The 16,026-nt window shown below is 39.1% G+C and overlaps 1 protein-coding gene across 1 annotated transcript in view; it reads left to right on the top strand.

Moving 5' to 3' along the window:
• LOC123968947 (glycine receptor subunit beta-like) overlaps positions 1-16,026 on the top strand; it is a 63,256-nt gene that overhangs the window by 10,952 nt on the left and 36,278 nt on the right. Inside the window, exons 4-7 of the mRNA XM_046045992.1 lie at positions 8,148-8,215; positions 8,532-8,758; positions 12,221-12,303; positions 14,255-14,392. Coding sequence (XP_045901948.1) covers positions 8,148-8,215; positions 8,532-8,758; positions 12,221-12,303; positions 14,255-14,392 — 516 coding nt within the window. The remainder of the gene's footprint in view (positions 1-8,147; positions 8,216-8,531; positions 8,759-12,220; positions 12,304-14,254; positions 14,393-16,026) is intronic.

Here is a 16,026-nt window from a genome sequence, read left to right as displayed (position 1 = left end):
ATGTGCGATAAATCATTAATGAAAATTGAGAACAAAAGGGGTCCTAGAGTGGAACCTTGAGGAACCCCCTTATCAACCAATAAATAATCAGACAGTGAACCTTGAAAAGCAACACACTGCCGTCTATTGCGAAGATAAGAATTAAACCATAACAGAGTACTTTGATTCAAACCTATTGCATAAAGCTTGTCAAGGAGAAGGTAATGATCCACCATATCAAAAGCTTTGGAAAGGTCAATAAAAATAGCACCAGTTAGCTGTCCCTTATCGAAGGCAGAGAAAACGTCATTGGTGAACTTCAATAAAGCTGTGGTGGTTGAAAAATTAGGTCTAAAGCCAGATTGATATTGGGATGTTATTCTGAATAATTAATTTTGATAATTGATTAAAAATAATTTTCTCAAATATTTTGGCAGTGGTGCAGATAATAGAAATAGGGCGATAATTATTCATATGAGAAGCATCACCCGTTTTGAAGAGAGGGGTAACTTTCGCACATTTCCATGTAGCAGGAACAGTGAAAGTAGTCAAAGACAGATTAAATAGGTCCACAAGTGGAAATATCAATACATGAGCAGCAAGTTTAATATACCTAGCCTCAAGCCCATCCGGACCAGCACTGCTGTTGTCCTTTAGATCACCTATAGCATTAAACACATCAATGGGCATGATTTTATTAAATTTGAATGAGCCAGAGTTAAAAGACAAGGTTGAGAAATGATCATTAGCATAGGAATAAACATGTTGAATCTGTTCTTTCTCAGTTCGGCACATCGGCATGAAAAGTATGGGACATGTTAATGGCTCTTTGGTGGGGTAGAGAATAAGGACTAAAGAGAAATATGCTGGATTCTTTCCTTTTGGCATAAAATAATTAAACCAACACTGGCTGGTTCACTACACTGATAACTATACAGTATAACTGTCAAATAAATGTAGTGGAGTAAAATGTACAATACCTGTAGTTACCTCTGAAATGAGGTGAAGCACAAGTATAAAGTGACATATACTTCATTCAAGTAAAGTATTCAAAATGTATATCAAAATAATACTTAGGTACTTATCCAACGAGGGTTAAAATGAAGGGCAACTGGACTTGGTTGAAGATACTGGAAGACGTTTCGTCCCTCATCCAAAGGACTTCTTCAGTTCTGAACTGAAGAACTGAAGAAGTCCTTTGGATGAGCACAGCCCGCCAGTTTGCCAACATTTCTAAAAATCCTTTTTTTGTATTGGTCTTAAGTAATATTCTAATTTTCGGAGATAGTGAATTTGGGATTTTCATTAGTTGTCAGTTTTAATCATCACAATTAAATGAAATAAACATTTGAAATATATCAGTCTGTGTGTAATAAATGAGTATAATATTATAAATAATATATAAAGTTTCACTTTTTGAATGGAATTACTGAAATAAACCAACTTTTTGATGATATTCTAATTATATGACCAGCACCTGTACATTGGAGAGAAGAATGGTGGGAAGCGGAGGGAGCCGGCATCAGCCAGCCTATATCTCTTTATTCTGTACTGGACACCACCTCTCCTTCCTCTATTTCTCTGGTGACTTTTGGGTAGTATATTCCCTATTGCAGATATAGACTATTGACACTTGCAGCAGGTGCGAGTGGAAGGAGTTCAAGCAGTAGCTCTCGAGCGTAGATAATCCTGTGACCAGCCCCGTCACTGCCATCACTTCCCCAGGTAAATGTAATGTATGTAAAAGCACACATAAAAAACACAACCAAGCGTTCAGCATTCGTGCTGCTCACAGGTCGCAAAGAAGCTTGAGTGCCCTGGAAGAGTCCACTGGAAAAGACATCAGGCATCAGGCTAGGTTCTTGTGTCAAAAAATGCTCCGACATTTACCATTCATGCATCCACTCCTGATGTTGGATTGGTTCCTTGCAGTAAACATAAGTAGCTGCTATTTTACTGGCTAACTAACGCTAATGTTAATGTCAATGTGAAGCTGACTTTAGGTTTAAGTTTTGCATTGAAGGTATTGTAAGTTGTAATCTTTAAGTTACCAATAGAAACTTTAAATGAAAACTCTGAAATAGGAAAATATACTTATCTATATTTATCTAACTTTTCATGTATGTGTATCGAGTACAGAAACAGGTACAGGGCCATTGAGTAAAGAGTCCATTGCCACTCATGACAATGTTCCTGTTTGTTGATTGTACAAAAAAGAAAAGAAATAAGTAACATGAGGAGTGTGTCTGGTTGATTTGCTCTATGATGCTTCAAGCTACAAGCAGATGTCCTTTTTCTCTCTTTCTCTCGCTCACACACACACACACACACACACACACACACACACACACACACAGATACCACAATGTACATATACTGCAGTTGCAACTATTTACTGTATGTGTACATTGACTATATGATGAATAAAAGTCTTACACTGTTGAGTTTTACTGCAGCTACACATGGCTATTGCTTATAACCTAAAATATTACAATAACAAAACCACACTTGTAGGCAATACAGAAAATAAAATATAATGTTTGGTTAATATAATGTGGTAAAATATTGTTGGATTCAATGAGAATCTGGTTATTTCAGTGTGGCCTAAATAATGTTCAACATTTTGGCCAAGCACATTTGGTGGTGGTTGGCTGTGATTGTATGCATTTGTTTGGCACTCTAAGAGCAGGAGATAGCTTTAGTGACCCTTGGTATTGTGGCCGTGCATGAGCACAAGACCAAACTGTGGCAGTCTCTGCCCTCGATTGCTGTGTAACTGTGGTAAAATGAATATCTCAACATGAAGGGTCACCCAGTGGATGAGAGAAAGTTTCCTTCTATGTTCAGCTTTCACTATTTTAGTATCTTCCGTGCAATGTAGAATCATTGGAGCTCAGTCTAATAGTCATTTTAAATCTAATTTTAAGTTGATAAACATTGTTGCACTCACAAAATTAAGTTTTATAACTCGTTTTGGGAACAAAGACCATGCCTTAAGCACATCCGATTTCCGCACAAAATTATTTAGGAACACCTTATCCGTTCCTTTCCTCTTTGACTCACTTTTCAGATGACCTGAAACAGACTTGCAGAATACACCTTAACCTTGGACCAGGAGTGCCTTCTCAACCCTTCAGATAGCGATCTGATTGAAGAAGATCAGCAAACTCCTGAAGTCTGAAGACTCCTGGAGTCTCCTTCATCTCCTAATATCCAACCTTTTCAGCAATCCATATTCCCCAGCTCTCTCAGCTTTTATCCTGCAACAAGTTCAATGTTGTCAGGCCTTCGTCTTCCAGCAGCTTGAGGGGAAGATCCCGTCTTGGTCGTTACCGGTTCCAGACTCCATTCTCCGAGCCACACAAGAACCAGGCACTCTAATGACAAGTGAAGCAAGCCACCGCAACCAGAATTCATCCTGCCAACAATTTGAGCATCCATTTGCTTCAAACATATCCAAGTGGACAGCGAAACATACCTTTCAATCACTCTGACAGAGCTAAACTGCACTGCATTAAGCATATTGACACCACTTCCACTTCTGGTGCTTGTGTGTTACTCGAAGTTTCCATCTTTTAGCGACTCTTGATTGATCTCATAGTTGTTTACAAGAGTTAGCTAATGCTACCGTGCTTTAGTTTAGCTGTTAACAACTTTAGCTTAGCAGCTAGCAATAGCTTCTCTCTCTCCCTCTCTTGCTCTCTCTTGCTTGGTGTGTCAGATGGTCAGTTACTCCTCTGCCTGCTTTAGTGGTAATGGTACATGTAACAAGTGTAGTTTTTTGTAGCCATGGAGGCAGGACTCAGTTATTTGGAAGTTCCGCAGATCAGTAGATCAGTCAATAGCTACGGTAGTTAGCCAGCCCTCGGTAGCCGGTACGGACTGACCTGAGGTAGCCTCTGGTAGCCGTCGCCTGGCATCCCCAAAGCAGCAGAAATCAGGGTGGCGGGGTGACTGCCGTAAGCATAAAACCACGGATTATCGACAGCTAAATTTTGAGAAATGTGAAGTTAGCGAAACCAGCAGCCATAGGATAAACGTAAATACAGTAAGATTGTTATTCATGTAGGCGGTAATGACTCCCAATTATGGCAATCGGAAGTCACTAAGGTCAATGTCAAAAATCTGATAAAACTGAAGTTATTGTTTTTGGAGCCAGGGAGGAAAGATTGAAAGTCAGTTCTCGACTTCAGTCTGTAATGTTAAGAACCACAAATCAAGCCAGAAATCTTGGTGTAGTCATGGACTCAGACCTGAATTTGAGAAGCCACATTAAGACAATTACAAATTCAGCCTACTATCACCTGAAGAATATATCAAGGATTAAAGGACTTATGTCTCAGCAAGACCTGGAAAAACTTATCCATGCATTTATCTTCAGTCGACTCGACTACTGTAACCGTGTCCTTGCAGGGCTCCCTAAGAAATCCATCAGACAATGGACGCTGCTGCTCGAGTCCTCACTAAGACCAAAAAGGTGGATCACATCACTCCAGTTCTGAGGTCTTTACATTGGTTTCCTGTATGTCAAAGAATTGATTTCAAAATCCTGCTGTTAGTTTATAAAGCACTAAATGGTTTAGAGACTAAAGACATTTCTTTTTACCATAGCTTTTAATTAAATATATAAGAATTTTCTTTTTACCACTGTCTTTAACTAGTAGATTGATAACTTACACTGCACTGTAACTTTTACTGTCCTGTTTTCTTTTTCTTTGTTTTTAGCTTTTTACCATTGCTTTTAATAAAATATTTACACGGTGAGAAATGAGGTAATTGAGTGAAAAGATAATGAGAGTGAGATTGAACAGAGTAAAGGAATTGGTCTTAAATCTCGCACCCGAGTGATTTGCAGGAACCTCTGTCCATTTGTAAATGCGCAAGTGGGTCCAGAGTATAACTGGATCAAAGTGGCCTGCGGACATACATGTCCTGGTTTCTCTGTAGTGTCCGAGGGTTTTTGGAGTTTCAGTGGACCCAAAGATTGCTATGGACCAGAGTACAGACTAGCTAGAGAGAGCAGATTAAGTGTACTTCTGTGTTTATTCTCTTTTAAAAAATAATTGTAATTGTAATTAAATAATTGTAACTCAATTATTTGCTCAGCCTGTTTTTATTTTCCATTTAACTCTTTTAACCCCGATTGTACACTGCACTGTAACTTTTATTAATTTTTAAAAATTTATCAATTTCCCTATGTTGCTTTTAAACTTTTTTTTTTTTATTTAATTTTTTTATATTTCCCTGTTTAATTTCTTAATCTAAACATCAACCTGTCTCTTAAACCCCATCCCAACGAGGCTGCTTATAGAAGTTTTACCCTTAGTCAGCAACCCACTGAGAAAACCCACGCAAACTCCACACAGAAAGGCCAGGGCAAACGGGGTTTAAACCTGTAACCTTCTTGCTGTGAGGCGACAGCGCTAACCACTGCACCACCGTGCCGGCATTAAAGGAACCACTTTAAGCTGGTTTAAGTCCTATTATTAGATCGATATCAGTTTGTACATGTAAATGATGAATCCTCCATGCATGCCAAAGTCAGTCACAGAGTTCCACAAGGTTCTGTGCTGGGACCAATTCATATGCTTCCTTTGGGCAATATTATGAGGAAACACTCCATAAACTTTAATTGTTATGCAGATGATACTCAGTTATATCTATCCATCAAGCCAGTTGGAACAAATCAGTTAGCTAAACTTCAAGTGTTCATTTAGGATGTTACAACCTGGATGACCTGTAATTTTTTGTGATGTTATATGCAGATAAAACATTAAAGTCATTGTACTGAGGCCCAAGCACCTCCAAGACCTTCTAGGATCGCCTTTTTTTGCAAAAATCATGAACATCCTGTCTCAAAATGATAGGGAAAAACCAGTCCATGCATTTATTACTTCTAGGCTGGATTACTGCAATTCCTTATTATCACGCTGCTCAAATAAGTCCGTTAAGACTCTTCAGCTGATCCAAATGCTGTGACATGTGTTCTGACAGGAACCAGGAAAACAGATAATTTGGGCCCCAGCATGAACCGTGCGAGGTCCCTATTGAAACTGAAGGGATTATTTTTTGGGCCCATGCACAAAATTCAGGCGCAGCAAAAAATTTCGTATTTTATGGATCTCGCACATGGACGTGGCAAAATTGCTCGCTAGCGCCCCCTACAGAGCTGTCCCCGGACTAAGTTTCACCTACGTGTACGAAATTTCTGTGGTACATGTATCATGTCCAGATTTTTGGCGATTTATACATGTTGTACAAACTCCTCCTAGGGAATTGGGTCTAAACCCATTGAAAGTTGGTTAAAACAGTTATTATCAGTCAACCAGTTTGCCCGTGGCGTGCTGTCAAAAATCGATGATTCACCATGAAATAGGAAATTGTTCTAACTTCAGTATACATGCTCACATCTGCACCAAATTATACATGTATAATAAGAGTTGCGCCCTGATATTCACTCAAAGTCATAGCGCCACCTGCTGGCAACAGGAAATGACACATTTTATGCTGTAATGTACTACTCCTAGCAGACATATCAAATTTAGAACTGTCCCAGAAAGCCCTTAACACATTAATGAAGCCATGTTGTTGCAGTTAATGACATGGGGGTGGCATGGCGGCAAAGTGCCACGCTTCGTGATGACACAGGAAATTTTACACGTTTATTAAGAGTTCTGCCCTAAACACATATGCATGCCGACATTCACTCACAGTCATAGCGCCACCTGCTGGCAACACGAAGTCACCTTTGATGAAGCTGCCCCCCGCCGCACGTTTCACCTACATGTATGACATTTCTGTGGCACATGTATAATGTCCAGACGTACCAAAAAGACTCTGGAGCGATGCCCTAAACACAACAGGAAGTTGGCCATTTTAAACTTTAGGGTTATTTTTGGATTTTTTACACACTCCATACTAGAACTCCTCCTAGAGAAGTAGTCCAACAGACTTCAGATTTTCTCTGTCTGCTGTAAAGCAATTGACAATTACAAGTTGTACAAACGGTGAGTTTTCATGAAATGGCATGCCCGTGGCGTGGCGTCCAACATCGATGATTCGCCACAAAAGAGGAAGTTCTTTTAACTTCAGTTTACATGCTCACATCTGTACTAAACTACGTGCTTGATAACTGTTCCACCCCGAACACATCTACATGTTCAGTTATAGTCGTAGTGCGAATTGCTATGTAGTGCCACAAGGGGGACACAGGAAGTGATGATTAACACCTTTGTGCAGCATCCAAAGGGCGTGGCAAATTCACAGCCACACTGGCAGAGCTCCAAAAATCTCTCATTCCCTGTGTGACACTTAAGTTTCTGTAGTGTCAGCTTCTGTCAAGCTTAATGCCATTGTACAACAAATCAAGGTACAGCGTAACATGCAAAGTTGATGCTTCATCCGCAGACTGGTTTACTCTCATGTGTCATATGACCAGAGTATAATCTCCTTTGCAATTAGAAAATCTCGATTTATCATATCGCGATAATAGCGCAAATGCAATTAATCGTTGAGCCCTATTTTTAAGTCGCTTTGGATTAAAGCGTCAACTAAATCACTAAATGTAATGTATTGAAAGGAAGGGTGGCTATATTGGTTACTAAATGCCAAAAAGGCCAAATATTTTATTTGTGTTATTACACTTACTAAGAATAAACAGGTAGTTAGATAATTTAGTTGCCTAATAATTCTGCACAATTACTGTATATATTTTCCTGAGCAAAACAAAACTCACTTTTCCTTAGTTAAGTTTGAGGTTCAATTATATTTTGGATTGACTGACAGCATTGTTTTTGTTCAACGATAAAATGAATCCTGAGAATAACAATTTGCCTAAAAATTGTGCACGCAGTTGTAGAGTGACAAGGGAGCATCTTTGCAACTACTGGTGGCAGAAAAGAGAACAGCATGTTGAAGTTTAGTAGGCTGGAGGATTTGTGCTTGCCATGGCAGGGGTGATGTAACTAAACTGCAGCGGGACACTTTAAAGTGCTAGCACTGTATGTACTTTCAGTACATTCATGTGGAATGTCCTAGTGGAAAAGGTGTGTTACATCAGTGTCTGATTAGAAAATATATAAATCTATGTAATATTTTATGAAATAGTCTGTCACATTGCTTTACATTTGCTGTGTGTTTGTGTATGTGTGTGTATGTCTGTGTTTCAGGTATCCCAGTTGAGTCCAGGGTGAACATCTTCATTAACAGCTTTGGGTCCATCCAGGAGACCACTATGGTAACACATATACACACCACAAACACGCATTATTTTGTTTCTTCATTTTCAAATTCAGATTTTCTGTCTGCAAGATACCACTAGTGTATATGAAATAATATTGTAATAATAGTGTTTTCATAATTTCGGTGACCCAACACCCAACACACTAAATAAAACATAACATGGTAATATTAGTATTATTAGCAGAGCAGTAATAGCACTAGCACTTTAAACAGTAGTAGATGTACAAGTTGTAGTAGTAGTAGCAGCAACAGCAGAAGAATTACCAGGAGTGACATGGTGACAATAATTAATGCAATGTCTTTCTCTACAGGACTACAGAGTGAATATATTTCTCCGTCAGAGATGGAATGATCCTCGCCTACGACTTCCTACTGACTTTAAGAGTGAGGCACTAACTGTTGACCCCAACATGTTCCAGTGTTTGTGGAAACCAGACCTTTTCTTTGCCAATGAGAAAAATGCAAACTTCCATGATGTCACACAGGACAACATTCTGCTATTCATCTTCAGGAATGGAGATGTCTTGATCAGTATGAGGTACCCAATTTTATTTTATTTTTTTAATCAATCTCCATGACCCAAGGCCTCCTTTTTAATCTAAATAGCACTCTGAGCAACACATAATTATTTTGATGGAAATTACTTCCATCTATTGCCATCTAGTGTGGTTTATGACCAAATTCTTTCAAAATGAATGACATTCAAGGTAGGTAAGTTATTTATCAGTATACAACACAAGGTTGTACGATGAATTTAAAGTTTGTAGCCTTCAAGTTACACACAGAAATGCAAAACAATTTATCGAAATAATACTGTACATAGTTATTTATATACATATATACAGTACATTTATACACTCAAGAAATAATTCTGCAGGGTTAGGGTAAGTTATAATAATTTGTATCTGGCAGAATGTAAACAGAACAATATAATTCAGTTCAATTCAATTTTATTTATGTAGCACTAATTTACAACAAATGTTCTCATAGCGCCTTTCATATAGAGCAGGTCTTGACCGTACTCTTTGTGCTATTATATACAGAGACCCAACAGTTCCCGCCATGAGCAAGCTTTTGGTAAACAGACAAGGAAGAACTTCCTTTTAAGAGGCAGAAACCTCAAGCAGAACCATGACGGGTGGGCGACCATCGACCAGTTGGGGTTGAGAGAGAGAGACAGAGAGAGCGAGAGAGATAGCAAGAAAGAGGAAGAGAGGGCTGTTCTCCACACAGAAGTACAGTAAAGGTAATAGTGGTACAAACTGACAAGCAGGAATATAGGGGCAGCAGGTGACTTGCAACCACAGATCCAGACTCCACAGCTCCAGAGCCAAAACCACCTGCAGGAAGTGATAGGAGGAGAGAGGAGAGGGACAAGACTAGGGGGGAAGGGAAGAATTCAAGTTAGTAACATGCATTAATGGGATGAGGTTGCATGCAGATGGAGAGAAAGTAGTAGAGTAGTAATTTTCACCAGTGCTGTCTCTGTGCTATGATGCACTCTAAATCCTGACAGACTGGGGCAGCTGTGGCTCAGGAGGTAGAGTGGGTTAATCAGAAGGTTAGTTAGCTAAAACCCCTAGATCAAGAGTGGGCTTTTTAAGATGAGGTTAATTACAGCTATTTAAAGGACTGTGGTACATAGCCTGTTAATAAAGACAGGTTGATCATACAGTATATATCATATACATATATCACATACTAAAGAAGTGCTGATTAAAGTCAAACTTTCTTTAAGCAGCTTAGTTGGGATGGGGTTACAGGTTAATGGTTTAGATGAAAAAATTATTGAAGATAGTTGGTAAAGATCGAGGGAAGCCAGTTCAAATCCACCGGCTCACAAGCCGAGCTGAGTTACGTAGATGCTACTTATCTGAGCGGATACAAGTAGAGAGAAAGAGAGTTGGGGGGCGTATACACTGCACAGTGCCAGAAACAGTAATGAATGTCATGGAAAGGACTGAAAGTTGTGAAGATTTGTCATAATTCGGGAGAGATGTTAACCCCGGGAGTAAACCGGGAGAGGGCAATGAAATATCTGGAGGGTTAGCAAGTAACAGCTAACCAAGGCTAACCGGAATTAAATCTGTGGCTCCTAGTTTACTTCTGTACGACAGCGTGGTGCGTGTGACGTTGTTTTATTCTTCTGCGCATGTGGGTCACTTTCAGGCTGTGGACAGTACACACTGGCGTCTGATTTGGGTCACATTACTGTCAAACAAAAAAATTGGAATCGACCAGTAAGGCCTGCAGTCTGAACGTAGCTTACATGATCTCCGATTGGCGTAATCGGAAGTCTAACAATTTGTATTTATGTTTATCCTCAGCTGGTTCTCTTTGCCTGTATGTATATGAATGAATGGCCCATCTGCAGATATGTACACGCTTATGCAATACGCAAAGATGAAGGCTGTTCCTGTCTTTGAAGGGATTCAGTACAAAGGGTTGGAAGGTCTGTAAGACAATGCTCTCCGTGCCTGGTGTGGTCAATCATGTGGCATGGGACTTCAAAGATTATTTTTTTTCTTCATTTAAGATAAAATTTCCTCCACGCTGAAAATAAATAAATAAATAAACGACACTTGTTACATGTACCATTACATGTAACTATTTTACATACAAAGGAGGCAGAGGAGTAACTGAACATTTGACATACCGAGCAAGAGACAGCAGGAGAGGGAGAGAGAGAAGCCATCGCTAGCTGCTAAGCTAACATACTGTTGCGTTAGCAACTAAATCTCTCTAAAAGAACTAACCTCTGTAATGACGAATCTAACACATTTAACACTTTTTCAGTTAGAGCACCAGAACACGCTATCAACTAGGGCTGAACGATTTTGGAAAATAATCTATTTGTGATTTTTTCAAACAATATTGCGATTGCGATTTAATATGCACTAAAAGCTTGCTAAAAAAGAAGTTTTTATGCTTTTAAAAGAAGATATTGTTTTAGCGGGCCTTTCATCTAGTAGAGAATTCCAGAGAGTAGGACCATAACAGAAGATTATTTAGAATATATTCTGGGCATAATGAGGAAACCTTTACTTGATGATCTGTCCAGTGTGCATTCAATGAGATTATGTATATAGTATTTTAAATTTCTTTATGAAATTAATCACTTTTCTATTGCTTGTTTGTGAAGAGGCTGTAACATCACATAAAAACTATCCACTTGCCGGGTTTTCCTGTTTTTCCTGAGTCTCTTGTCTGCTGAATCTGTACCTTACACAGCAGCAACACTGCAGATAACAAAATGGAGTCCCCTAACACATAACCCGCGTTTCCACCAAACGTATCCATGACTTTTAGTCCCAGGATCTACTTTTCAAGGAACTAAAAGCTTCCTTCAGCCCATTGTTTTGTGCATTTCCACCGCTGTCTAAAGACCTGTGAAATTTAGGCAAATTAACCAGCTGACGTATATTATTACTCTGATGAATGCCAGGCAGGCATCATTATTTAGTTTTTGTGTGGGGGGTATAATGAAGAGACACACCATTCAAGTTCATAACAAATTTAATAATAAACTGGACAAAGCCATCAGGTTCTTAAAAGAACAGCACAGAGGAAGAAACACAAACATACAACAGTTTGGAAGGTCATTAAAACATTTCCAGCTGACAAGCGCTGCAGATCAGCTCGCAGCACTTACATCTGTGTCAGCCTGAGCGTTGTGGAAAAGAGACAAGCAGTAGTAGCAAAACACCCGAAATGCTCGACTTAAAGCGAGTACCCTCTGCTCAACCATTCAGAAATGCACTTCAAGTACCGGTACTTCGGGAAAGTACTGCCTCCTGAGCAGGGACTTTTTTAGGGATAAATAAGTTCCTGGTTGCTGTGGTGGAAACAGCGAGTTCTTCCAGAGGTTCCTAGTTCTGGGGTATGGTTCCTGCGGTGGAAACATGGTTATAGCCACTCTATCAGATTCATAGTTGATTAAGTTAATAGGGCTGTTTTTTCCTTCTCCTGATGAAGCTTGTGTCTGTGTTTCTGTGCATAGGCTGTCGGTGACGCTGTCTTGTCCCTTGGATCTTACGCTCTTCCCAATGGACACACAGCTGTGTAAAATGCAGTTGGAGAGCTGTGAGTCCACACACACACACACACACACACACACACATACATACACATACTGCTGAATAATTATAGGCAGTGACAAGAAGACACACAGTGAATGCAGACAACTACAAAACAAAACAGGAAACAGAGCATGACACTGAAACACAGACTGAATAGACAAGGCACTCTTACGAAAATGTAATTGTAATACAGACACCGAACATACTTCTCTCAAAATACAGAAACGGATGAGAACATGGACAGACCGACAAGTGGACAAAAACCAAAAACGACCAGGATGAATAAAACAGAACACTGAATGTAAAATCTAAATGGAAAAGAAACTAGAGATAAGAGATAAACTAAGACACAGGACGTAAAACTAAGATAAGAAAACAGGGAATGAAACAGAAATGGTAATAAGTGAACATGGCTGAAGATGCAAATAAACATAACAAGGCTGAACAGAGGAAAAACAAGACACGGAACAATAAGAAAACCCCAAACCATGACAGACTCTGTTTTGGTATGTTACTCTTAACAGTAAGAAATATCTGGCTCTTTAACAGCCAAATGTTCCACTTTGCTGCTAACTTTGCTAGTCTGTTTTATGGTGCTGGAAAGGTAAGTGTAGAGTGAGAAGTAGATGAGAGTGGTGAAACTGAAGCAAAACTGTTAAAGGTATTTCTCACCAGAACTGCATTGTGTATGTGATTGAGGCCTAACCAACATGTAGAATGCACATAAATCCTACATTCATGGATTCAGTCTTTGCCTTCCCTGTTTTTGTTGCGCATTTGCTGTTAACACAATTACTGACACTTACAAATTATGCCCTTTTATTTTTGATACTTTTATTTTAGTGTATTGGGTGGATGGTGCAGTGGCAGTGAATTTGTTTTTCATGCAGTAGGTCTGGGATTAAATCCCCGCCATGACAAGTTACTTTACATTTTTGAAGGAGGGATAAAAGTGTCTGCCAAATGAGTAAATGCGCCTTACAAATTTATCGAACAGTCAAAAACTTTCCTCTTCCTCCTAAATGTAAATGTATGTTTCTTTTATCCAAAGTGACTTTTGTGGCTTTTAGTGAAGCTTAATCTGCACAGACAGCTGTTAACATTATACAAATATCCCACTCTATATGTGTTCATAATTTACTTCATAACCAGACTTGTCAGTAAACCTGCTTTCTAGACTACCTGCATCCAGCATCTTCCTCCACAGAAGGAGCTGCCTGTTAGCAGCATCTCCTGTAGAGCTGAGTGGCTGACAGACAGACCTGTTAATATCGTTAGGAATACCTTAGGTTACATTCATGTGACAATATTTTCATTTTCACTTTTATACCCCCCAAAAATTAAAAGAAAGTTTTAATGACAGAAATTTAATTCCCGGACCAGACGCATGAAGAGCAATGACATTGGCGTTGAGTGGGAATTGAACCCGGGTCTTCCACACCAAAGGCATGAGTGTTATACTCACACATACATACATACTCACCTCAAACAGATATACATACTGACTTTGCACATATATACATACTTAACCTCACGCAAACATACATACTTACGCATGACAGTATGTATGTATGTGCAAGTGAAGTATTAAATTTTGGCCAAGGCAACTTCTCATATCCAAGCTTGAAATTACTTCCTCAAAGTCTCCACCCTACACGCGGACTTCCAGTTTTGTGCTCAGTTGAACTGGATTGAATTTACCATGCCCACATCATGCTTTATGGTAAATAGTGGAGGGGTAAAAATTGGATCGTGGACAAAGAATCTTCTATAAGGTCTGTCACCAGTATTGAGTATTGGAAAAAAACGTAAAAACTGGGAAAAGGGCAAAACAAACTGAGTTTAAAAACTGTATGTATGAATAATAAATAATAATAATAATAAAGTTACTATATACATGATGTGGTAAATCTGCTGAAAATATTAGATTATTAATTTAAATTTTTATGTTTTAGTTGGCTATACTACCAGCGATCTTGTGTTCATGTGGCAGTCTGACCCAGTTCAGATGGAAGAGATTGCTCTCCCTCAGTTCGACATCAAACAAGAGGACATAAAATATGGAAACTGCACAAAGTACTACCAAGGAACAGGTTAGTAATTCTTAATTATATCTCTCTAATAGTGGTGGGCAACGACTAAAATTTTTAAGCGCAATTAATTGCATGATTGTCTTGTGATTAATCACATTGTAATACGCAGAACTGAATAATTAATTCTCCGCACTTTTAATTTAAATGTAGCACAAAAGTGCAATAACATGAGGTTTGCAAACAATTTAAACAAATAAGGTGCTTTTTACCAGCAGTATTCCCTTTAACCAGTAGCAGTAAAATATTTATTGTAAATCTCAACTTAAACATTAATGTAATCAAATATTAAACCAAAGCTATTTGCCACTGCCAGGGCAATACCTTTTATCTAGTTTGTTAAAACAAGTTACCATCAGAGTCTAGTTTTCTTTGGGTTTTTTCTGAACAGGTATCAGCCTCACATGCCTGCTACTGAAGTTGAATTGTCTTGAACTTTTTGTACACGACTCACAGCACAAATCATCGTAAGAGAGTCTGATCCTGGCTGTTTGTGAGTTTCCAGAATCTCTTAGTGTTTACTAAATAGATATCAAGACATTAACGCATGGCAGACCATCCCTGCAAAACTAGATGAAGGCCTATCAGGTAAAGTTATGTAAGTTAAATAGGCTACAGCTCTGTAGCACACAGAAGCCGTTGCCATGGTTATTATCCATAGCCAGCCTGCCGTTTATTCGCGGAGCGCTGTCTTACTTGTCCCACACGCTGCATCCAACGTAGTCTGACAAAGCCCCCCTTCCCTGTTTGTTTAGGTGGATGATATGCAGCAACTCACTTTCAAAATAATTTAATTAAATAATTTTTTTAAAATGCATTAACGTGAGATAAAATAATTGTTGGTGTTAATTAATTACTGCGTTAACGTTCCCAGCCCTACTCTCTAATAAAGGAAGGAATCTGTGTGTGTGTGCGTGCTTATGTTAAAGTCTCACTTTTTATGGCTTCTAGCCCCTCTGTGTGGTAGACGCAGGGAATGAAAAGGGGGAACTGCAGGTTGAGGTCGGGTTACGTGGTTACTTGCCCTTTTGGTCCTCCTGGAGAGTGTCGGCAGGTGACACCTTTACGGCGAGAATTCAATTCAATTCAATTCAATTTTATTTATATAGTAATTTTATTTATACAATTGTCCCAGAATAAACATTTTAAGCTTGGAAAGTATGTTTGAGTCTTGTGCAGCAGTCCTTAGCCTGTGTCCTTCCTTTGCATGCAAAAAAGGCCAACTCTTTGGGTCAGCCCGATCTGAAATAAAACAGGTCTCATCTTTTCCCAATGTGAAATAATGTGTCCACTGGTTCTACACTACACAATCTACACATTTGTGATTTTTTTTCTATTACTTCACATTTCCACATACAAGTTTCGATTTTTTCTACAAGCTCTCATGTGTTTTTTTTCTTTCTGTGACTTCAGATTCAGCCCACGTGTGAATATTTTATACAAATGAAAATTTTAGTGCCAGCGTGACACTGACGTTCCTTTTGGTGAAGCTGAAGTTGTTTGGTGGGTAAAAAAATGCACTTTCATGCAACGCTCGTGCACCAGAGGAAAAGGGGCGCCGGGGCTCCACTGCCTTTATAACCGATCTGCAGGAACTGACCGAAGGACACACACACACACACACACACACACGCAAG

This window comes from Micropterus dolomieu, linkage group LG01 (genome assembly GCF_021292245.1).
Source record: "Micropterus dolomieu isolate WLL.071019.BEF.003 ecotype Adirondacks linkage group LG01, ASM2129224v1, whole genome shotgun sequence".
Lineage (NCBI taxonomy): Eukaryota > Metazoa > Chordata > Actinopteri > Centrarchiformes > Centrarchidae > Micropterus > Micropterus dolomieu.
This window is presented reverse-complemented; position numbering and strand designations above follow the sequence as displayed.